The 24559-nt window shown below is 50.9% G+C and overlaps 1 protein-coding gene across 30 annotated transcripts in view; it reads left to right on the top strand.

Annotated features, from left to right (window-relative positions):
• Zmynd8 (zinc finger, MYND-type containing 8) overlaps nt 1-24559 on the top strand; it is a 113221-nt gene that overhangs the window by 65873 nt on the left and 22789 nt on the right. For 29 of the 30 annotated variants that reach the window (XM_063283406.1, XM_063283402.1, XM_006235571.5 and 26 more), the window contains 6 exons: nt 34-111; nt 1486-1601; nt 6404-6885; nt 13932-14078; nt 19193-19345; nt 21554-22063. In XM_063283406.1, the coding sequence (XP_063139476.1) occupies nt 34-111; nt 1486-1601; nt 6404-6885; nt 13932-14078; nt 19193-19345; nt 21554-22063 (1486 nt within the window). Of the gene's footprint in view, nt 1-33; nt 112-1485; nt 1602-6403; nt 7727-13931; nt 14079-19192; nt 19346-21553; nt 22064-24559 lie in introns of those variants that run through there. The other variant, XM_063283410.1, reaches the window with a different exon arrangement.

Below are 24559 nucleotides of genomic sequence, written 5' to 3'. Positions count from 1 at the left end.
TTTTGATTTATTTTTTTTTTCTTTGCCTTTCAGATGAATGAAATTGAAGTATGCCCAGAATGTTATCTCGCAGCTTGCCAGAAACGAGACAACTGGTTCTGTGAGCCCTGTGTAAGTTGGATCCGGTTCTTTTGTTTCACTTTTGGCAACTCTGGTGCCACTGGTGGCTATACCAAGATGGCCCTGTCCGGGCGATTTACGAGATGAGATTGGGAAGCTTTAATAGAAGTTGTTCCGCAAAAGTCAGGGCGGAGAGGAACTAATTGGGCTTGGTTAAGCCTCTTGGGCTGAACTGTTTGGTTCCAGAGTTAAGTGTCCGGGTAACTGGGGTGGACTCAAAAAGAGGGATTGTGACAAGTGGGGTGCAGATCACAGGATGTGTCAGAACCAAGTCTTGCAGTTCTCTGTGTCATTTTAAAATCCGGTTGGTTCCTGTTTTAAAGACCTTTGGACACACATCCCTGGAGGACTGTCTGCCCTCCAGAGAGGTCATTGGTTTACCGAAGTGCAAAGCCACCCTGGTAAACTCCAGCATTGTTGGCCATAGACCAGAACCAGTCTGTTTTAAGCAGTGGCTCTCGGCCTTCCCAATGCTGTGAGCCTTTAACGCAGGTCCTCATGCAGTGGCGGGGGACCACTAGCCGTAAAAATGTTTTGCTGCTACTTCATAGCTGTAATTTTGCTACTGTTATGAATCATAATGCAAAGGTCTGTGTTCCCCATTAGTATTATGTGGGCGTAGACCCACAGGTTGAGAACCACTCTTTTACAGAGTTCAGTGTCATGGTGTAGGGTGAGGGAGTCTCCACGTTTTGTACAAACTTAGGACGAAGTGGGTGTTGGCTGTTTCTGTGGTGCCTAAAGACATGAATTTTCCTGGTCACCCAAGCCCTAAGCCTGATTCGCTCTTTCAGTTTTAAGCCACATGTCGGCTGTGTCCAGGCTGCACACCTGCCCGGGAACACCTTGCTTGCAGCTGTCTTCTTTCCATGCGTGGCTTATGTCCTGTTTTGCCTTCTAATTACTGTGATAAACAGCGAGGCCAGCAGTAGCCTGCGGAGGAAAGGGTTTATTTCACCTTCTAGCTTATATAGTCCCTCATCCAAGGACGTTAAGTTATGACAGGACCAGAAGCCCTGGGGGAGAGCTGCTCGCTCACCTTCTTGCTCCCCAAAGCCTGTGCCACTTGCTTTGTAATACACCTCGGGACCACACGCCCACCAGTGTCTTAGACCCACCCACAGCAGTCGTCAATCAAGGAAATGCCCCACAGATCTGTCTATAGGCCTGTCTGACAGAGAGGCCTTTTCTTTCCTGAGGTTCCCTCTTCCCCATGACCCTAGCTTGTGTCAAGTTGACAGAGGCCTAATGAATCAGCACAGGCTGTGTCCTTCCTGCCTCCCTGCGTTCAGATTATCTTTCAGACTTTAATGTGTGCCTTGCTGCCAAATGTAACGTCCACCCTGCATTTTGTTCTTCTTCCAGAGCAATCCGCACCCTTTGGTCTGGGCAAAACTTAAAGGATTCCCATTCTGGCCAGCGAAAGCTCTGAGGGACAAAGACGGACAGGTTGATGCCCGTTTCTTTGGACAACATGACAGGTGGGAGCTTTGAAATGGGCTGCAAGTGGGACCTTGGGTAATGACATCAAAGGGTAACGGAGGTGGAGGGGACTGTGTTGTTTTTAAAAGCGAATCCTACCTAGTGACCGTGGCTGTCGTTTTCATATGTGTTGCCTTAACAACCTGTGACCTTGCTATTGCACAGTGTTTTCTTGTCCTCTGCCAAGCTGGGTGAGGGGAGGCTCCAACCAGGTGCTTCAGGTGTGTTAGGAAGGAAGCTCGTTCTTGCCTCCATGGTTCTGTCAGTCACGACGCACTGTTTGATGTGTAGTTACTCATTTTGTTTCCCGGAGTAAATTAAACCTCAGGGCAGATTGCTTTTAAAAGTAATGCTTTCGGGGACCTGAGTTTCCCAGATTGCCCCTCAACGATGCTCTTAGCATTCAAAGGAGCCCCTCCCCCACCCGCTCTCTGTGTCTCTAAAGTGGGAAATGACAGGGGTGGGGGGATGATGTTTTGACAGACGTGAACCCTCCTCCCAGTCTCCCGGTTCCTTCCTGAACAGACCGAATGGAACTATGGAGTCTTTTCCAGCTAAGAGCAACTCCCTTTGCCTTTGGCGCCCCGTCTGCCTGTGAACAACAGGTCGTCGGAGACGCCGCTTAACATGTTTGCTTCCTGCAAGTTCCCTTATGGCTAAAGGAAGCAAAGATTCCTTGGGCGTGTGCCCCACCCCAGCATCTTGAGAGGATGTGTGAAGGCATAGGAGATAAAGTCGTACCACACAGAAAATAGATTTTTTTTTTACTGCTAATCCGCATCCGAATTAGTGTGCTCGCTTGCTTGCTGTGAAAGTGTGTGCTTGCCTTATGAATTAAAGAAAAAAAAAAAAAAACCAAAACCCCTCAATATTAAAGAGATGGAGTTTCTTACAGAAATCCCAGCAGTTCCCCTGTCAGAACAGGTGGCAGGTCCTTGAGGCAGCATTGGCTTTGGTGGGGCCATCATAGTTTGATTTTTTTCACACACCACCCCCTTTGCAGGGGTGGGGTGGGGGTGGGAGGGGCTGGCTCATGTAGCCATAGCCGGTCCCAACTTGTTTTATATTAGAAGGTGACCTTGCACTGGAGTCGAGGACATACACCTGGACACCTGGTAGTCTGTTGTTGGGGTGGAACCCAGGCTTCCTGCAAGCTAGGCAAGCCCTCTAGCATGTGAGCTCTCCTGCCAGCTCTCCCAGCATTCCCCTCTCTGTCCTGGTGGAATTCATCCTGAATTTCAGCATTCCTTCAGTTAAAGGAATGTGCTCCCGCAGGCTTTTTCCCCACGATGCAGTGGAGCAAGCAGGCAGACACTTGTCTGAGTGAGCAAGTTTCCCTGCCTCCCATCTGTAGGAAATGCTTGGTGTGAAGACAGTGGTGGACCTAGCTAGAGGGAGGGGCAGAGGCTCTGGACAGGCTGTGCTGTAATTAGTGGTTTGAACTGGGTGCTCCAAGGAGAGGCAAGTTAAGAATTTGCTTTCTGCTTTTAGAGCAGGAGGGGCTGTCCGCTGGCTGTGCCTTAGACGTGTCTCCTCAGAGAGCACTTGAGGTGTCCACCATTTTAACGGGTTAAAATTCTCCTGTGGGGCGGCCCTCTGTGTGCATTTACCTACTGGGGCATACGTTAGGGTGTGGCACAATAGATGTCCCCGTTTACCAAATGGACCCTGACCCAGGAGCTCAGAATTCTGCTCCTTCTTCTGTGACCACCCTGCCTACCCCTGAAGGTTGCCTTGGGGACATGCAGGCCCCATAAACATTGCTTTCTCCAAATCCTCAGTGGATTCTTTTTGCTCTGAGGTGGGTTTCCTTTGAGCAAGGTGGCCCTATGTACACATTTAGATGTATAAATAGTCCAAGGTACCATGAGATCAACACTTTGGAGGGCCAAGGTATTCCGATCCCTGGGAAAAGTTGTGCACATTCTCCCCAGGGAAATGCTTTGGTTCTGGGTGAGCCCAGCTCTCCCTAGACAGGGTTTTTGGTTGGTGGTGCTTTTGTTTTTGTTTCCTCATTTTTGTTTTTGTTGTTTTTTTGTTTGTTTGTTTGTTAGTTTTTCTGTATAGCCTTAGCTATGGTGGACTTTTGTTTGAAACAGGGTCTCTCTGTTGTAGCCCTTACTGTTCTGGAACTCCCTACATAGACCAGGCTAGCCTCAAACTCTCAGAGATCCACCTGCGGCTGCCCACCCTGGGCCAGGATCAAAGGTGTGCGCTACCACACCTGGCCCTAGACGGTCTTTTTTTTTTTTTTTTTTCTTTCCTTTTTTTTGGAGCTGGGGACCGAACCCAGGGCCTTGCGGTTGCTAGGCAAGTGCTCTACCACTGAGCTAAATCCCCAACCCCGGCCCTAGACAGTCTTAAGGTCAACCCAGGTGGGCTCATTTGCAGCCTGCTTCGCTAAGATGTGGTGAAACTGCTGATGTAGGGGCCCATGAGAGACAGAGAACAGACTCTTCAGTGGTTGGCACCAGAGGGGAAGTGTGGGCATGTGGTAGTGAGCTAGCTCAGGCTAAGAAACATCCCAGAACTGCCAACTTAGATCATCAGGTTGATCAGCCTGAGAATAAATCCATGGAAGCTTTAGCAGAGGTCATGGGAGGCTTGGCAGGCTCCCTCTTTAAGGGATTATTTTCTCGGTTTTAGATATATGTGCCCTTATCTAAAAATATAAGCACTCTTATGCTTAAGGAAAGTAAGTACCTGTTAGCCATCTTGTGCCAAGGAAAGTAAGTACCTGTTAGCCATCTTGTGCCGACTGTGTGAGTGAGCAGGTCTCATGGAGTAGCCAGGCTGCCTAGACTTGAGCTGGTGACCTCCTGCCTCAGCCTCCTTTACAGACATGCTGTCACCCTCTGAAGGAACTGCCTTCACTTCAGTCTAACTGCTGAGAAAACTGGGCCCCGGAATATAATGCTTTGCCCAGCATCCCTCCGGGGAGAGCCTGGGCACATGGCCGCTGCGGCCCCTCCCTCAGGCTTTCTGTGTCAACAAATATCTCATTCCCTTTTGAGGACACAGTGCTTATTCTTACTGAGGCCCCTTAAATGACTTGGGAACCAAGGGCTGGCTGGACAGTTAGGACCTTGAAACTATACCAGCCTAGAGTGGGTCAAGGGCCTTGAGCCTGTGGCCCTTGGCTGAGGGGAGGCTCTTGGTGCTGACGCACAGCTGTGGTCATTTGCTGGCTGGGGACCCGAGTGACTCTGGCCTCTTCCTTACCTAGCCCAGAGCCCTGTCTCTGGTAGGTATTTGGTTTCTGCTCAGCTTTGGTGGGGTCCACCTGTCTGGATATAAGGGTCTTCAAGTCCCCGCAGAAGGCTGTCCCTAGCACACACAAGGAGGGGAGCTGCTCACTTATAGCACCCCGAGATCAGCTGTGTGCTTAGGGGTTCTCCTTGCAGCCAGGTTTCATGCTGAACTCGGCCTCTGCACAGACCTCCTTTCCTGTGGGCCATTTCTTCTTCAGATGTAGGAATTCAGTGCGCACTGGTGACACGGTGCAAAATGCTGTAGCTGAAACCCACTGTTTGTCTTCAAAGACCAGGAAGACTGGGCAGCCTAAGTAGGCACTTTGGACATAGCTGGGCAGATGGTTCTCTTATCGAAGCAAGATTATTCTCTCCCCCACCCCTCCCACATCCCATGGACTCATGCCAGGCTTTGGTTTGAGGTCCAGGAACCCTTAAACGTCTCCATAGAAAAGTTAGGAACTAAGTTGAGGCCGTAGAGTCGGGAGTGCACAATGAGCAAGGTGTTCTGGTGTCCCTTCTCCACAGGAGTGGTGCTGGGGGTGTTCTCAGTCGTTCCCGGGGTCATGCAGGTTGCCGGTACTGGAAAAGGCACCACTGTTGCTTTTGGTTTCTGGGTCTCTGCAAAACGTCCTGGGGTGTGGGGGTCGATGGAGAAGGACAGGCCTTCCCCGAAGTAGCAAGGTCTGTGGAGAGCGTGCACCCCAGAGCCAAAGTCTACTTAGTATCAAGAGTTTTCCGGGTGGTTACCCTCTCAAATGTTGCCACGTGTGTCCAGACAGTGAGGAGGCTGATGCAGGAGCACCCTGAGTTGCAGGCCAACCTAGACAACATAGTGAGATTCTGTCTCGAGTACGACTGAAGTGTTCGCCTGCATGTGCTGCCCAGCGAGATCCAGGAAACACACCCCTCCTCAGATGTGTCGTGGAGGACTGGGACTCTTTTCCTCACCCTGAAAGAGCAGGGAACTGAAGGAATTACCATTGTATTTACTTCTGCCATTTATATTCATTTAGTTACTCATCTGTGTGTGTGTGTGTGTGTGTGTGTGTGTGTGTGTGTGTTCGTGCACACGTGCGCGCTCATGCCTGCACACGCATGTGAGTGCCACTGCGCATGTGTGGGGGCCCAGGGACAACCTGAGGGAGGTGGCTCTCTCCACGTTGGCTTTGCCAGCGCAGGTCTCCAGGCTTGGCAGCTGTGGCTTCCCCTGCTGAGCCGGCTTCCCCTGCTGAGCCGTCCATTTGTTTCTGGGCGATTAAGATGGCTGAGTGTGTGGAACCCGCTCACATCTCTGGCTGAATTTTGTTGTTCGTGTGTGTTCTATCCTGAATACCTCTGTGAAGTGGATCATTCATTAACCATTCAAAACAAGTCAATTATTTAAAAAAAGGGAGGCCCCATATTTAAGAATCTTGGCAGGCACCCACCAGGCTAATTTGATTTGCATTAAGAAAATTAAAAAAGAAAAAAAAAAGTAAACTACCTCGGAAATGACTGACGCTGACTCAGAGTGTCTCTCTCTCTTTCTCTCTCTCTTGCCATCCTAGAGCCTGGGTTCCAGTCAATAATTGCTACCTCATGTCAAAAGAAATCCCCTTTTCTGTGAAAAAGACTAAGAGTATCTTCAACAGCGCCATGCAGGAGATGGAAGTTTACGTGGAGAACATACGGAAGAAGTTCGGGGTTTTTAATTACTCCCCGTTCAGGACGCCCTACACCCCCAATAGCCAGTACCAAATGCTGCTGGATCCCAGCAATCCCAGCGCCGGCACTGCCAAGACAGACAAACAGGAGAAGGTGAAGCTCAATTTTGACATGACGGCGTCCCCCAAGATCATTCTGAGCAAGCCCCTTCTGAGCGGGGGCGCGGGCCGCAGGATCTCCCTGTCCGACATGCCTCGCTCCCCCACCAGCACGAACTCCTCTGTGCACACGGGCTCCGATGTGGAGCAGGACCCCGAGAAGAAGGCCCCATCCAGCCACTTCAGCGCAAGCGAAGAGTCCATGGACTTCCTTGATAAGAGCACAGGTCAGCCCCAGTTGGGAGAGTTGGGTAGGAGGCCGCTTGGTGCATTCTGGCGTCCTTGGATGCCTCAACCGTAGGTGCAAGCAGGCAGGCACCGCCAGACCCCAGAGATGAGGGCTGTATCCGAAGGCCAGCGGCGGCCATTCTTAGACGTGGGTGGAACTGGCCACAAACCCTGAGGGGCTTTCGTCCAATGTCAGAGCCTCTTGGCTCTTCAGAACAGTGCCCTGTGACTACGCTGTAGTTGAAAGTTTAGTTTTTGATACCTCTGTGTTAGGCTTAACTTAGATGTTAAGCAAATCAAGGTCAAAATGGGTCCCCCGCCCAGTTACCAGACCTCCTTCAAGGTCACTGTCTATAATTGTAGGAGTCCCACTCAGCCCATGTGGCTTTGGGGAACATATTTAATGTGTTTATTATGCCTTAGTCTCCTCACCTTTACCATGGCAACCGTTACTGGCTACACACGGAGGCCCTGCTGTGTGTAGGCTCGGTTGGGAACAGAATGAGTCAGAACCCACAGTAGGACAAGAGCAGTGACCAGGGCAGTGTTGACTGGAGTTATGTTTCCTGGTGATCTCTAATGTGCCGTCTCCAAGGATCTGAGAAGAGATGCAATGAAGGGGTGACTTAAGTGATGGCCCAGACTGGTTTGGTCAGGAGGATCCTCCTGCTCCGTCTTCCGTGTGCTGGGATGACAGGTGCACCTCACCGAGCTGCCCATTAAAACCTGCTTGAAGTGAGCACGTCATAAAATAAAAGTGTGTCCCTGTGCAAGCTCCCCCTCGCTCTCTTGTTCCGAACTTCAAAAAAAAAAAAAAATAGAGTTTTTATAGGAATATGAGAATGGTTGTGCTGTTTTAATTTAGTGTCTGTCTTCCCTTGGGTGGGACCGTGGCGTCGAGCTTTGCGGCAAAAATTCCTTGTTCACTGGCAATTTTTTTTTAAAGACGAGAACTTAGACTTCAAAGTCCCTATTCTAAAAATACACAACCTACTCCCCACCCCCACCCCCCCACCATGCTTGACACTTGCTAATCCCGTAAGGTGGCCATAGAAGGAGCTGCGGTGAGAGCAGGGGCCAGTGTGGTAACCCCAGCATTTGGGAGGTAGGGGCAGGGGGATTAGGAGCCCGAGGGCTGCCTTGACTTCATGAGCTCTTGTCTCAAAACCACTAAAAAAACAACAAAAAACCAAACCCCCAACAAAGAGAGAAGGGGGTGACATCAGATTATCTTACTCTCACAAATTAGTATCCCTTACCGAGTGCCCACAGTAGACACGCAGGGGGCAGTTCTGTATTTTGGTCATGGCTGCAGTTCTGGACATTAATAGCCGAGTTTCAATAAAGCGTAACTGGTGTTGGCTAGTGGGTACTGAAGCTTGAATTTCTTCTTAAGTGCATGCTCTAAGAACTAGAGTGGGGCTGGAGAGACAGCTCAGTGGTTAGGAGCGCCGGCTGCTCTTGCAGGGAACTTAATTCCCCTCACCCACATGGCTCCTGACCATCTATAACTCCAGTTCCAGGGGATTGGGATTTGACGCCCTCATCTGACCTTGGGCATGCACGTGGGGCACAGACAGATGCAAGAAAAACACTCTATACAGAAAAGAACCGTTGAAATTTTTTGTGTCCCACCCCTTCTTAAATAGCAGGCCACACAGGGACAAGGAACAGATTGGGCCCAGAGGCTCAGAGGTTCTGGTTTGCCAGCTTTCCCTGTAGACGACAAGGATCAGAAGGGACTCTGTCACGTGGCGGATCCTCACAGTCAGACCCTGAAGCCTACCGGCTTCCTCCTCCTGCTCCCTCCCGCCCTCTGCTGTCAGCGTGATGTCAGTGCAGGGAGAGGAGGATGGGTATATTCATTCAGACGCCCACCACCATAGTCAGGGATAGCACAGTCGGGATCAGGCTGGGGTCCCTCCAAAATGTCATAAATGTTCCCATGCTCTAAAGTAGAAAAAACGTGTAGGCGGCTTTCAGACTTCAGAGTGCCCTTTATGTGTACGTATGAGAATTTAGAGCCTCATTCTGTCTCTTTTTTGTAACTGGGTGTCACTGTTCTTAAACTCACAGAGATCTGCCTGTCTGTCTCCCTGGTGCTTGGATTAAAACTGTGAAGCCTCTGTGTGTATGTGTGTGTGCGTGCGCGCGTGTGTGCATGAAGGTCAGAGAACAGCTTGGGGAGGTCAGGACTCTGCCTCTACCCTGTGTGTTCTAGGGGATCGAACCCAGGCCATCAGGTTCAATGACTGTGCCATCTCACTGGCCCCAAGACTGTAATTTTCTTTAGAAGACTCATCCTTTGTCCATTACCCCCACGAGCAGATTCAGCTTCCAAGCTGTCCTCTATTCCACAGGGAGCCTGTAGCTGCCACAGCCCTGGATTCCCCCTGCCTTTCACAAAGTGGTTTCGAAACCCCCACCCCACCCCACCATGGGCCACTTGGGCAGGCGGGTTTCATCAGCCTTCAGCGTTTGCTAACTGTTTCCTAGAGACCCCGCCGAGAATGCTAAGTGTATTATGGCACCGTCCTGAGCCCACAGACCCTCCTGAGCTAATGGTGCTTCCCACCGTGGGGGTTGCAGTCAGGGAGACATGAAAAGGTTTCCACAGACTCCACTTTATTGTGAAATCAATAGTTGTCATAAAATGGCTGTCCATGACAAATACTAAGTCACTAACTAACCCTCCCTCCCATGGCCAGCTCTCCTGAGGAGTTACACGGCATGCCATTAAGTTGAACCTCAGGCACTTACCCAGTCATGAAGGGAACAGACTGATTGACAGGCGATGGGGTCGAGGGACAGCAAAGATCCTGCGTCATCTTGACCTGCTCTGAGTGTGTGCTCTGGTGTGCCGGTGAGACACACCTCCACGGGTGGCAGTTGCACTTGGGATGTGTGTGTGCGTGTATGCACACTTCTGCATTAGTGTGGAGGTCAGAGGACATCTTGCTGGAGTCATTTCTCACCAGCATGTATTAAACTCAAGTCATCAGGCTTGCCGGGAAGTGCCTTTACCCGCTGAGCCATCCTGGTGGTGACCCCAGGTGACCTTTGATTGGAGGCCTGGGCTAGCATGGCTGGTTTGTGTTTTGTTAAAAGCCCAGTTGCTGCTACAGCAGGAGAAGCTTCACACAAACACTTCATTGCCAACTGTCCAGCCTTTTTATGTAATGACTTTTTATCGTGTGTGTCCTGTCTTCTAGCATGCTTCTGTGGTTGTGATAAAATACTGTGACAAATACACATGTGCACACATCATGACAAATACACACAAAAATTGGCAAGCAATAGCCTCACCCTTTTCTTTTTAATCAGAGGGGGAGTGGAGTCCTGGGCTGTGTGCAGCTGTGGCTCTGTTTGGGGTTCACTCATTTATTGTTTTTTGAGGCAGCAACAGGGAGGCCTCACTCTGTAGCCCTGACTGGCCTGGAACTCACGATAAACCCCAGGTTGGCTTTAAAATAATTCAAGATTTATTTATTTTAATGAGTCTGGGTGTTTTGCCTGCGCCTATGCACGCTGTTTTGCCTGCAGAGGCCAGAGCAAGGCGTCAGGGTCCTCTAGAACTGGAGTTACGGATGGCTGTGAGCTACCATGTGGGTGCTGGGAAAGCAGGCCTGGGCCCTCTGCAAGAGCAGCAAGCAGGTGCTGTCAACTGCTGAGTCGCCTCCACAACCCTAGGCTAGATTTGAACTCACAGAGTCTGCCATCAGAGTGCCACCACAGCTGACCTGAATTTTTTTCACCATGCTTTGATCCATTGTGTGTGCCTGAATTGTGTGAATTTGTCATTGGTCCATGTGGCGTCGTCGGAATACAAACCTATGAGAACCAGTCCTCTCCATCATGTGGCTCCCAGAAGGCACCTCAGGTCCTAACTGATGGCAACTGTCTTAACTCAACTGAGTCATAGTTAGCCTGCGTTTTTAGTTTTTAAACTTGAGCTTAGAGGAACCATGGCGCACTGGGTTGCTCTGTGCGCTGTTGAACCTTTGTTTTGTTTGGGCTTCTGTTGCCCTTCATGCTTGGACCTCCTCATCTCTCTAAAGGCCCAAGCAGAGTCCTGCTATTACCTCTTTGTTTATTACTGAGTGCACAGCTAGAGAAGCCTTGGTTTCTATCCCCAGGGGCGGTCCTTGCCCTGAATCTTTTTTAAGCTACCACAAACAGCAGTGAATGAATTATTTAAAATGTTCTTGTAGTAGCGATTCTGCTTAAAGATGCCTCATTTGGGGCTTGATGTCTCAATAAAGGGCTTTTCTTGTGGGCATGGGGACCTGATTCACTGCTTGGAAGCCATGTAAGAATTTGAGGTGTGGTGGTGTGTGTTTGCTTGTAACCCCAGTGGTAGGCAGGAGGCCACCGGGTCCCTCGGGCTCCCCACCAGCCAGCCTAGTCTGCTCTGGGGGTGTTCCAGACTGAGGAGAGGCCCTGCCTCAAAACTGAAACAAGCAAACTGTAGGGAGTACATAAAGTCACCACACATGTGCATGCAAATGTGCACACGTGCCCTTTCTGCACAAACACAGGTGTACACATGGCTCGCTTATTCTCACTTCTGCACACAGCAAGCACTTTGTCTGGCTTCTGTTTGTTGCTGTCCTGTGGCAGTAACAATGATCACCCTGGCAACAGCCCCAGGGGAAGGGAAGACTGCCTACCTGGCTAGTAGGCCAGGCAGACTGCTAGTCCCTATGGTAAAATAGATTTAATATTTACCAAATCTCAAATTTGTTGTGCGCTGGCCTAGTGGCCATGTGTCTGATTGCTGTCCCAGCTCCAATTCTAGAGGAGGGAAAGGCTTTCCCTGTTTGCTCCATGATTCAGATGCTTCTCAAGTCAGGAGCAACATTTGAGGCCAGACACTAACTCCTTCTTTCTAATGTTTAAGGCTTACTTTAAAAGTGCTTATGCACACAGACATCTGAGTGCATGTATGTAAGTTGATGCGTACACCACATGCATGCATGCATTACCCGTGGGAGTCAGAAGAGGATGTCAGAGTCCCCAGAACTAGAGTTAGAGGCAGATGTTTTTAAATTTCGTGTGAACTGGGCTGTGATGGCGCACACCTTTAATCCCAGTACTCAGAAGGCAGAGGCAGGTAGAGCTCTGAGTCCGAAGCCAATCTGGTCTATAGAGTGAGTTCCAGCATAGCCAGGGCCACACTATGCTTCAGCAAAAAACCAAAACATTTTTGTGTGTATTAGTGCTTGCTTACATGTATGTCTATGCACGGTGTGCAAATAAGGCCTGCAGAGACCAGGAGAGCATTAGTTCCCCTGCAACTAGAATCAGAAATGGTCGTGATCTGCCATGTGGGTGCGGGGCACCCAAATCCTGGTCCTCTTAGGAACAGTAACCATTTATAGTCACCGAGCCACCTCTGCTGTCCCCAGATAATTCCTCATAGTGGGGATTTTCCTGTCCCTTGTGGCTTATTTCATAACTTGTGACTTCCGTGGCATTAGATACCTGCTGCTTCTGCCCACGTCCCTGGTCATGGCTACTTGAATGAATTGTGTGTTACCCAGTATGTACTGGTGAGGGTGGCACAAGGACTGAGGACCACTGGTCTCCATGGAGAGGAATGCCTAGTAATAAAACGGGAAGTCAGCAAAGTCAGCGACAGCAAGAACTCATACTGACTTCCTGGATGCCCAGTGCTGACTGCTCAGTCAGCCTCACTGTAGCCCGATGGGGGTAGGGGCTTTTGTTGGCCTCGTCAGGCTGTGTCCCTCTTCCCAGGGGAGCCACAGACAGAGGCACCTAACTCCCAGATGATCAGTAGGGGCTTGGATTTGAACCAAAAGTGTCCACCTTTGAGTCCAGGTCTCTCTAGTCTTGAGCCTTTTCCTGTAGCTAAAATCACAGGAATGAAGGGTTCGCTCAGGGATTGAGCGTGGATCCGGCACTTAGGCACTTACTGAGATGCAGGTTTGCTCCCCAGGCTTCCCATCTCTCTGGTTCTGAGGGAGCCAAACCTTATGGGCTGAGTGGGTGCCTGTGCTCACCACCACCCCACCCTACCCCCATAGATAATGCAGAACCAGAGTCATACCTACCCAGCCCACTGCAGCAGCTTTCTTCTTCAGACTGGGTCTGCCAGCAGGGCTGGCTGGCAACCTGCCATGTAGCTGAGGATCGCCTTGAACTGATCTTCCTGGACCAGCTACTGGGATTTCAGAACTGCACCACAGCAAGCCTCCATTTTTAGTCTCTGCTGGTGCCTTGCTTCCTGCCCTCTTGTGCCATTTGTGACTTCCTGTCAGGACCAGATCTCTACAACATCTCCTCACTTCAGGCCAATTGGCCAGGTGCTGTCTTGTCAGGGCTCAGAAGCGATGCTGGGTGGTCTCGAAAAATATGTAACTGTGTGTGAGGGTTAATGTCAAGATCGGGTGGGTCCTTAAGAAGCCCTTAGCCCCGCTAAGTGCTTTTGGTCTTTGTTCTCCTTGTTTGGCCAGTTGTTTTAAGTTAGATTTGAACACCTCAGGCGTGGGAACATGGTCTGTCCTTGGAGGAGTCTGACCCTCACTGAGAAAGAAGATAATTTGGCAATACCAATTCTCCCTCCACCTGATGTCCAGTTTGTTTCTCTGTACCCTGAGAAACTTGAGCCAGCGTCTGGACCTCCCCAGGGCTGGTCAGAGGCAGATGGGGCAGGCTGTGTGAACAGCTCCCTCAAACTCTCACCGATGGCTGCCACACATGCCAGCCTGCCTCCCACCTGTGCACACAGCATGAGGAGTTTGCTCATGCGTTAAACCTGTGAATGGGCTAAGGCAATTTCAGTGGCAGCTTAGCCTTTCAACTTAGAGTCCCCAGCCCAGTAGCCCATGCTAGGTGAAAGCCCTTTGTTGGCAGTTCATGGCCACCCATCTTACCAGTCCTGGGTCCTCTCCAGGATGCAGAACAGTGCTTGTGGAATGAAACACCTTGTCCCTTCTCTCCCGTTCTCAACCCTGAACCTGGTGTGGCTTTATTGGTTTGCTAATGTGTAAAACCAGCTTCTAACCGTGATACACTTTTCCAGCGTCTCCAGCCTCCACCAAGACGGGGCAAGCAGGGAGCTTGTCCGGCAGCCCGAAGCCCTTCTCTCCACAAGCGCCAACGCCCATCATGACGAAACCTGACAAGACCTCCACCGCCACCACCGGGAGCATCCTGAACTTGAACCTGGGTCAGTGGCGTTTACATAAGTGTGTGTGTTTGGCAGTGGTGCCCACCTCTGCCCTTTGTCCTTTCCTCAGTGGCTCTTAGACACTGAGCTCCTCTATTCTGTCTGCAGAAAATGTAAAAGCTTTAGTGGATAGAGGGGTTAGGGGAGATAAGGAGGAACAGGAGGGGTTTCTTGGGCAGCTGGTTGGCTCACAAAGGTGTTTTACCACAAACCATTTTGGGCCAGTCTTTACAAGTAATTCTCGTAAACCAGTTTTGCCCTGTGTAAATATATGTGACTGAAGCAAGTTTTATGAGTCTTACTGTTTTGGGGTGGGTTTTCTGATAGTTTCCATTCTCTTATGAGTATGGGTGTTCTGCATGAGTGTCTGTGTGCCACATGCGTGTCTATTGCCTGTGGCAGGCAGAAGGGATCATGTCCTTTCTATCTGGAGTTGCAGATGGCTGTGATCTGCCATGGCAGTGCTGGGACTTAGTTCTGGGCCTCTGTAAGTACAGCCAGTGTTCTTAGCCTCTGAGTCAGCTCTGTAGCCGTTCCTCATTTTTTAAAATGTGACATTTTCATCTGGATTGAGCTTGCCTTGCGGCTCAGACCCTGGATCTCATGATCCTGTCTTTACCTTTCAAGTGTTGTGGTTATTGTCATGTGCCACCAGGCCTGGCTCCACTTGGTGTGGTGTGTCCGTCTGTCTGAGAGAGACAAGGTCTATCCATGGAGTGCTTGCAGTTAAATTCCATGCAGCCTAGGGTGGCCTGCATCCCAGGGAGCAAGGGGCAGGTTACAGTTCTGAGTAATTGAATGCTGCCACCTTGTGGTTAAAGCCCAGAGATGTAGCTTATCATGACCTCATCAGAGACCCACCCAGCCCCAGTGGATCCGGAGGTTGACAGCTGGGCTTAGAGTGTCCAGATGGAGCAAAGTCCCTGGGCCACTGGAATAGGCAGAGATCAGTAAAGGGAAGAGGAGGGGTAGGAGGCCAGAGAGAAGCCACCGGCAAAGGAAGCAACTCCAGGGGTTTCCAGATACCGTGGGCTAGAACATTCCTTGGTGGGGAAAGAGGCGTATGGTGTCCCATGACAATGAATTCACAGCGCCATCCAAGCTATGTCACTGGTTCCTAGGGTGACAGGACCAATGGCCCCCAAGTGTAGTCCAGTTTACTCCCTTGCCTTTTATCTATAGCCTGGCTTGAGTTGGACATTCAAGGTCCTTGCTAAGACTCCATCCAGGGGCACCAGCTGGTTCCTCACTTGATTCAGAAGGGGGACCAGCTTGCTGCCTCGGGGACATTCGTTATTCTAGAAATGTGGTTTCTTTTCTCGGGGCCTCCTCCCACCTTCACACTCTGAACAGAAGCACTGTGGAACAGAGGCGTTCTCATGGTGACATTGCCTCTCTGCCAATCACCTGGCAAGAATAGCTCCTTCTGAAAACCAGGAGCCCACTGGGCATCCTTGTGATACCCCTGGGTTTTCTAAGCATGGCTTGAGGTGTGGGTGAGGTGTGGTGGCTCTAAGGAATCCATGAATTTTGTCCTGTCTCCCCTCCAATAATTCTAGGGTTCATATCTCATCTCAGTCAGTGGGGGTGACAACATTGGATACATGGGTGGGTTCCTGGGATGGGATTTTAGTCTCACATTCAGGGGCTCTGCTAGGGACCCTGAAGAATGCTGTACGTGGTGGAAAAGGTTGAAGGGTAGAGGGGAGGGCAGTGATTTTATATCCGCCCATGTGACATGATCTAGAGTGCTGGCCACTGATGGTGAGAAGTCACTGTCCAGCTAAACAGGGAACTGTTTAAGACAGCACAGGAAGAAAGCCACATTGGAGACATACATGTGAGGCAAACCAGGGATTGTCTGGGTTAGAATAGAGGGTTCAACTATAGATTTGGGGTGGCTTATTTAATCCCCTCCCACCATGTAGCCTTGAACTCGAGATCTGCTTGTCCCTGTCTCTTGAATGCTGGGATTAAAGCCCCTCTCTCCCTCTTTCTTGCACACACGCACATATGCAAGCAAACATTTTTGCGTGAGTATGCGGAGGCCAAAGGGCAGCCTGAGGTATTGTTCTGTCCTTCCAGGGCCCAGGTCCAGACCAGGGTTGGTAGGTCTGGTGGTGAGATGCCTTGCATGGCTGACCCCCCTCGCTGGTCTTGTTTTTTCTGAGACAGGTTGTTGTTTAGTTCACACTGACCTGGAACTCACCGTATAGTCGTGGCAGGCCTTGAACTTGTGGCCCTCCTGCTTGTCTTTGTGTCTGTGAGACCGGGACAACCCAGGATGGTGGCACTCTGGATAACGCCATTGTGCCCATGTCCTCTGGCAATGACAGTCCTGGGAAGAGCATCACTGAAGGTCTGAGCCCCTGTGCCCATCCCTTTCCCCCAGGGGACACTGCCCCATGCCTTCCCTCTGCTCTTTGTCTGTACCTCTGGATCAGAAGTCTGAGTCTCATCCCTGGTAGTGTTTGTCCTCGAGGATATGAGTGCCCCTGGCTGGAGGGAGCAGGCAGCGGGAATTTTCCACCACTGTACCAGCAGGAGAGCACACACACTCCCCACCACTGTGACTATGACTACCTCAGCCCCATGTCTTCAGTACCAGTGTCAGCACCTCAGGAGAACCTGCATTCACATTCCCATCTCTCTTTCTCCCCACCCCAAGGCTCCCTACCTCTACCCCTGGTTTCCTTTCCCTAGAATGGGTTGCCTTTTGATGCCAACCTAGGAATCTTCCCCTGCTGTGTTTCCAAGGTCCTGATTATCCCTGTGTCATTTCTGGGCAATCGGAAGCCCTCATCCTTACTTATGGGCACGACGTAGTTGTCCGTTCCAACAGTTTAGGCATTTCTGCCCTCATGGGCGGGAAATCTGTAGAGAAGAAGGGGCCTCCTGGGCTTCACATTTAGAGATGCTGTCAAGTTGCCCCGTGAAGGCTGTTCAGCTCTGCGTTCCCTTGCAGAAATGGAGGAGTGCACCTCTATCTAGCGTGGCTATTCATTCTACAGGTTTCCACTTATAGCCAGAGCTGAAACATTCAAAACGCTGCTAGCCTGGGGGAGCTGGAACCCATCCGGTAGAGAAGGGAGGGGAGTCGCCTGCCTGTGGTAGGAATAGGAGGTGCTGCTGCTGCTGCTTTCTCCCATGGAGGAGAGGAGAGATGCACCCCAGCCAGCACTCCAGGATGGCTCATTATGTCTGGGTGAAGTCTCTGTAAGCTGCCCTCAGACTTGATTCCAGCTCCCCTGCATTGAGCAACCTGTTCTTATGAGATAAAATAGCTTATTGGCCAGGGGTGCCTTATTTTGTAAAATGGGTACTTTGGATTATCATATTAAGAGTTTAGCCTTCGAGACCTAGGCACACACTGTAAGCCAAGACTGCCCTGTTTGCTGTGTAGACCCAGCTGTCCTTGAACTCTTAGCAATCACTCGCCTCAAAGGTAAAGCTAAGGAAGTGTCTACTCACAGATGTCTGCACTGACACACATGTCCACAGCCACACCACCAGGCCAGGTCTGGCTCTTTTCCAAGACGTGGGCTCACAGTAGTTAAGGCAAACTGTTTCCTGGTCCCAACTTGAATGGCCCTGGTGCCCAGCCCTCCTAGAACTGCTGAGGTAATTCCTTAGGGTGCTTGGGGACAAAGGTGTTCTCCTTCTCTTTCTTTGGAAGACTTAAATAAACATTGTCTCCTCAACTCTGAAAGCCCCCTGAAGCATGCTTGAGTGTGCTCACAGAACACATGGAGAGTCAGCCATGAAGATGGGTGTTCGGTCCAGAAGGTACAAGAAGACCTGGTAGTGGGACTTGCTTCCCTTTGATCACATACTTAGCTGATCCCAGGTGCACACAAGAACTTCTGTGTTCAGACACAGACTTGTGGGGACACGTCTTGACTTATGAGAGTAGTGTCCCCACCTGCTGTGAACATTTGGTGCATATATGTGTGTCCGAGGTCTTGTGTGTTTGGGGGGTGTGTTCTCTCCCAGTGGGGGCATCACTGTGGTAATTAATGAGTTACAGCTGTTTGGGGCTTTCTGCCTGTGCACTGTGGGTTTGCAGGGGCTGAGGGAGCTCTATGCTGTAGGGAGAATCTTGTGCCACAGGAAGGGGTCTGTCTTAGGTCAAAACCAAAGAGGGAATAGCTCTTCCTGTCTAGCTCTCCAATGGCTTCTGAGTGACTTCTCTGACAGTGGTGGAGGGAGGCCCTGAGTCTGTGGAGTATCAGGGAGGCAGCTCAGATCCAGAGGGAACAGGCTTGGAAGTGTTTCTGTTACTGATAGAATCTGGGATCATCTGGGGGGGGATTTGGAGGGGAGACTGGGGAGAACAGGTCAACGGAAGGACCTTTCAAGCCCCTCCGAGAATCTCCGTTCTTTGCCTCCTCACCCCCCTTTCCCTTGGTTTTGGGCACTGAGAAACAATTCTAACAGTGAACTCACTGGTCTTTAGAAATCTGGTCTAGCTGGTCCAACAGCCAGCACTTTGCCAGAGGTAGCCAGGGAACCGGAGACCCGAGCGTCAGGTCGACTTGGCTCACCTGAGAGGACTTTTCAGCCCAGGTCAGTACCACAGGAGAGTCGTCCCCTGCCTCTCCCCAGCTGCCCTGGATGCTTACACCCAAGCTAGAAAGCGCGGGTCTCCGAATTCCTATCTTTTCTTTTTTCAATCCTTAGCCAGCCTGGGAATGAAAGTTAAACGTCTGGTTTGGAGGCTGCAGGGACATGCTCAGGGTGTCTGTCCTCTCCGTGCTTCTTGCTCGAGGGAAGCTCTCTCTAGATTCTGGCTAGGCAGGTGCTTCCCTCACATTAATTGTGTTTGGATAGATTATTGGCAGCCTTCTCGGTGCAGCTGAGCTCCCCGAATGTTACTAGCAGTTGGGATAAGCATTTTCTATACTCAGTCCATTGTTTTGTGGGGGAAGTAACCACGTGTTTCTCGTTGCTGTCCACTGCCACCATGGGCACGCTGTTTTCTCTGGGCAGCTGGGTGCTGTTATGGTCGAATATGAAAACTTAATTAGCGCCCTGCTCACCTGAGCGGTGGTGGGTGGTGGTTCTCTCGGAGGGTGAGAGCCCGGTCTGACTGAGGATGTGCTGGTGTCTTCCAGATCGAAGCAAAGCCGAGATGGACCTGAAGGAGCTGAGCGAGTCGGTCCAGCAGCAGTCAGCTCCCGTCCCCCTCATCTCTCCCAAGCGGCAAATTCGAAGCCGTTTCCAGCTCAACCTGGACAAGACCATAGAGAGTTGCAAAGCACAGCTAGGTGGGTCCCGGCTGCCTGCCCTGCGGGTACTCGTCTTGGGGATGCGCCGGGATAGAAGGAGGCGGAACTCGCTGTGACCTTACCAGCTGCCTTGACCTCCACCTGTCTGGATATCAAGAATGCACTGCACCCAGAATTACCTCAGATTTGCTATTTCAGGTTTTCCAAAAGGGGCTTTGAATTCAGTGGAGGGTCTTTCCTGGCCTGAGAATGTCAAGTGTGGGTGCAGAAGCACCAGCGTTCCAAGTTTGCCTCTAAACTCAGAATGCTCTAAATTCTGCATTGCTCCTGGATGGGGCTTACAAAGGCCAACCCTACAGGTGTGGCCACCCACGTCACTCCCTCCCCTTCCAGCCTGCACACCACACACACTTCACCTACCGGAAGTCTTGGTGACCTCTTCTCCGTTGGCTGTCATCCTGTATCCCTTTCTTGTCCCAAAGCACAAGGGGTTCTGTGGTGGGCCTGCCCTCTATGGAGGCTTCGAAAACAGGGAGACGATCTTATAGGGATTTGCCTCTCTGTGGAAGCTGGTCTTATGCATCTAGCTTATGTTCTGGAATACTCGGTTGGCTAGTAAATTAATCCAGGGGGCCTGAGGAAGAAGTGTTGAGCAGTAAGGAGTCCAGGAGTGAGGGTCATCCTGAGAGAGGGGTCTCTGGTGTCAGCTGGTACCCTGGATCCTTAAGTGAGGAGGGAGTTACAATTAGGGGGTGACCAGCGGGTATCCTTGTTGTCTAAGATTTTTAGGATCAAAGCTCAGGCTCTGACAGCGGTGCCCAGCTGTCTCCCACAGGCCAAATGGGTAGTGGTGAAGCAGAGAAGGAAAATGTATTTAATGTACTTTAAAGAGAGGGCTGGAGGTTCCATAGCCTAGTGATCCTGATCAGGATGTGGCCCTGTCTGTCAGTGACCCACCATTGTTTCAGTTCTCTCGTCTGTCTCTCTGGCATGACATGTCTTCCCCACAGACAAGTTTTCTGGTACCAGGCATCTGCCTCACCTTTGTGAAATGGCTGGGGAATGGGGACCTTTGTTTTAATCCTGAGACAGTACAAGGGTGTCCGGCTAAGGCATATCTTGCTGGCACCACTGTTCTCCTGGTTAGGGTCCCTGTCCTGACAGGATAGTGAGAGGCAGGGATTGGAGAGCGATTCTGGGGTCTGTTTCTCTTGCATCCTTCCATAAAGCTCTATTATTTCTTGTAAGAATTTCCTTAGTTTGTTTGTCTCATGGACCCACCTCGTTCTGCTAAGCCCCCGTGTCTGTGTAATAGTCTTCAGCTCCATCTTAACTCCTTAATGAGTAGGCCTCTTGCTCAAAGTCCTCTAGATAACAGTTCCTCCATCCATCCATCCGTCCGTCCGTCCGTCCGTCCGTCCGTCCCCGATGCTCACCTACCAGTAGTACAAAGCTCTTGACTGTGCCCTCATTAAAGACCTCATGTGTGTTGGGCCCTGGGAGAGGCAGATACAGTTCCAGTGCCTCTGTGGGGGGGGAGGGTGGATTATGTGAGCAGGACACCTGCTATCCTGTGCCTGCATTCTTTGATGGACATGTACTGGTGTGATTTCACCGTGTCCCCTTTGTGAGAAGGACGGTGCGTTCACGTAAGCACTTGAGTAGCACAGGGAACTTGCTTGGCACCAAGCTACCTAGAGAAGATCTACCCCTACTTAAGGGGCTTGGGTGTTTCTCTTCACCCACCTGTGGCTTGCTACTTAGAGGCTGGCACCCCAATTTGGCTAGCTCCTCTGTTCTGTGAATAGTCACCCCTGCCTTGATCCCTATGTGGAAGTTCTCCATTTCTGAATTCGGTAGAGAATTCTAATCTGCAAAAGGCAATGCATACTACCGGTAAGCTGCCAGCACTGCCCAGCTAGGAAGTGTGAGGGTAGATGCGCTTAGGGCGAGCAGGTGCCCTCCCCCACTCCCCAAGACCCTGGCCTTCTGGAGCTGCCTCATTAAGCTTGGGGAAGCCCAGCCATCTTGTTTGGGTCCCAACTGGTTTGTGCCTTGACATTTGGCTTCTCCAGGCCTCCATCTTAATGCCCCCACCCCCATCAGTCACCAGCCTCACAGAGTTTCAGCTTTACAAAAACCCCGACAGTCTGTAGCTTCTCTACCTTGTTCTCACCGAGACGGTGACGTGTTTCCCACCTGTCTTTGCTTGGCGGCTAAGCTGTGCTGGTTTCCTTTTGACCCCAGGCATAAACGAGATCTCGGAGGACGTTTATACGGCCGTGGAGCACAGCGACTCAGAGGATTCGGAAAAGTCAGAGAGCAGCGACAGCGAGTACGTCAGCGACGAGGAACAGAAGCCCAAGAATGAGCCGGAGGACCCCGAGGACAAGGAGGGGAGCCGGGTGGACAAAGAGGCCCCTGCCATCAAAAGGAAGCCCAAGCCCTCGAACCAGGTGGAGGTCAAAGAGGAAGTGAAGAGTAACTCGCCCGTTGGAGAGAAAGTGGACCCCGCACCCGCCAAGGACAAGGCCAGCCCCGAGCCCGAGAAGGACTTTGCAGAGAAAGCAAAGCCATCCCCTCACCCCACGAAGGACAAATTGAAGGGAAAGGATGAGACAGATTCTCCCACAGTGCACTTGGGCTTGGATTCGGACTCAGAGAGCGAACTTGTCATAGACTTAGGAGAAGATCCTTCTGGGCGGGAGGGTCGAAAAAACAAGAAAGAGCCCAAGGTGCCGTCGCCCAAGCAGGATGGTAAGTCACACAGACTTTGACTGGTGTTTGATGTTGGATTAAGCCCTGGCCCTTGTGTGTGGTGGTTGAGCACCTGACCACCAACCCTACGTGACGGGAGGTGCAAAAGGCCATGCTCTATCTGCATACGGCCCTGCCTGACCCCCAATACTGAGAACCAGAGAAATACCCGTTTCTTGTGAAGTTCGCTTTAGGTCTGCTTGCTTAAGGGTTTCCCATGGTTCAGTTTGGCCTTGAGTTACTTAGCCAAGGACCTCTCCCATGTGATAAGATGATAGGTAGTCACTACCTTATCCAGTACTGGTGATTGAACCCAGGGCCTCACAGCGAGGCAGGCACCATCCATGAGGAATTGTGCTACCGTTAAAAAAAAAGGGGGGGGGGATTTCATTCATCGTCTACTCGATGTGACGGTCTGTTCATGTGCATTGAGATATCCTAGCCCCGGGTGTCTCTGGAATTTCTTGCTCCTTACAGTGAAGGGTGGTGTAGGTGCAACTCTGACCTCTAGCCACTAGATGGCAGGAGCATCCGTCCATCAAACGTGCCTTCCCCTAGTGGGCAAAACCTACCAGGCTGAGGACCACAGCCTGAATCTCTTGAGGCTTATGAAGTACGTCAGTGGGTTTGCTGGAAACCTCTCTGAAGGGGCTGGTTGAAGAGCGTCCTTCTCCTAACAGAGTCACAGCGAGATTTTGACTGGGCGGGTGGGTGCTGGAGGATGCCAGTAACATCCAACACCATTTAAGATCCCGCGTGGTCCATCTTATGCCGAGGGGTGGCACTCCTGAGGTACAGGGTGTGTTTGTGATGGGCAGCCAGTCTTCGTGTTTTGGTGTCTTGTTTCTGATAGGAACTGATCGATCTCTCCCCGTAACCTGGGGTAAGGCAGGAACCACTGTTCCCCTGCCTTGCTGTATGCCAGACTTAGAGCAAGTTCTTGATGTGTTTTGAGAACCTTTTCCCCTGTTGCGTGCCTATTTGGGTGGCCTGGAATCTCAGTCCTTAATAAAGACCGATTTCCTGCGACTGAGGAAAAGGGAACAAGATATCTGTGATGAGGGGCTGGAGATGGAGAGATGGCTCAGCAGTTAAGAGAACTGACTGTTGTAGCAGAGGACTGGGGTTCAATTCCCGCACCCACAAGGTGGCTCACAACCATTTGTAACTCCAGGTCCAGGGAATCCAGCACCCTCTTCTGGCCTCTGTAGGTACCAGGCGTGCAAGGGACACAGAATAGACATATGTACAGTGAAAACATTCTTACACATACAATAAAATAGCAAAACAAAATAGAAAAGCTAGGATAGATCTTGGTCGAAGGTAAAAAAAAAAAAAAATGGGTTGGGGATTTAGCTCAGTGGTAGAGTGCAAGACCCTGGGTTCGGTCCCCAGCTCTGAAAAAAGGGAGGAAAAAAAAAAACTTATCTTGATGGGGGAGGGTGGGAAGCTTGAGTTTCCACTGAGGCATGCTGAAGGCCTTAGAGATCTGTCTGGAGTAGAGAGCCTGCTTGTTAGATGTAACCTTTCCTCCTTGTAAGGACTGTAGGACTCTGCTTCTCCTGTGACATTCAGAACCTCCTATTCTTTCTGAAACAGGCTTAAAAGAAAGTGTGTGCGTGTATATATAGGTGTGTGTGTGTGTGTGTGTGAAAGGACAACTCAAGAGAATCGGGTCTCTCCACCACGTGCATCCTGGGAATCAAATTCAGTGCAGCATCCTTGGCCAAGTTCCTCTGCCCACTGAAGGACCATGGAATGCATCCTTTGATGGATTTGCCTTCTGCCCTGGCTTAGGGGAAAGGTTTGATAGACAAATAAGAACTAGGGTAGGTGTGGTAACCCAAATTTCAAATCCCAGCACTTGGAGGTAGAGGGGCGAGAACAAGGAAGGAGTTCAAGGCCAGCCTTGACTACTTCAGACCCTGCCTCAAACAAAACCGACCAAGCAAAACAAGCTGTGCAGACTCTGGGGGGCGGGAGGGTTGTGAACAAGAGCTTTCACTATGGTTGTGAGCTTCCTTTCCCATCAGTGAAAGCAGAAAGACCCACGGAAAATGGATCTGACGGTTTTAAGAAACGATTAGCATTCTGACAGAGCTGTTCCTGGATTTGATGTCTAAAGGAAACAGCCGGGATCCAGCAAACCCTGAGCGATGGTAGATTGAGTTAAAGATGAGTCTAGAACACAACACAATCAGAGCGCAGTTTTCCAAGGTCCGAGGCGAGAAACTTACCTCAATAACCCAGAGTTCCCGAGATGCCCCTCGACGGTGGGTGGATGGTCTTTCTCAGAGGCGACACTCAGGATCTCTACAGCTGTCTTTCCTTCCCTCTGGCTGGTCCTGAAGTGAAGGTGTTGTGTAGTGTGGACACCCAGCCCAAGTGTGGATGTAGACCAAGCCTTTACAGCCAGCGAGCTCCGTGACCACCCACCACTGTGGGCGTTCCCACCCTTGCAGGGCTTCGAGTTAGGCTTTACAAATGCAAAACTCT

This window comes from Rattus norvegicus, chromosome 3 (assembly GCF_036323735.1).
Source record: "Rattus norvegicus strain BN/NHsdMcwi chromosome 3, GRCr8, whole genome shotgun sequence".
Classification (NCBI taxonomy): domain Eukaryota; kingdom Metazoa; phylum Chordata; class Mammalia; order Rodentia; family Muridae; genus Rattus; species Rattus norvegicus.
Note: the sequence above shows the minus strand (reverse complement) of the source record. Positions and strands in the feature narration are given on the sequence as shown.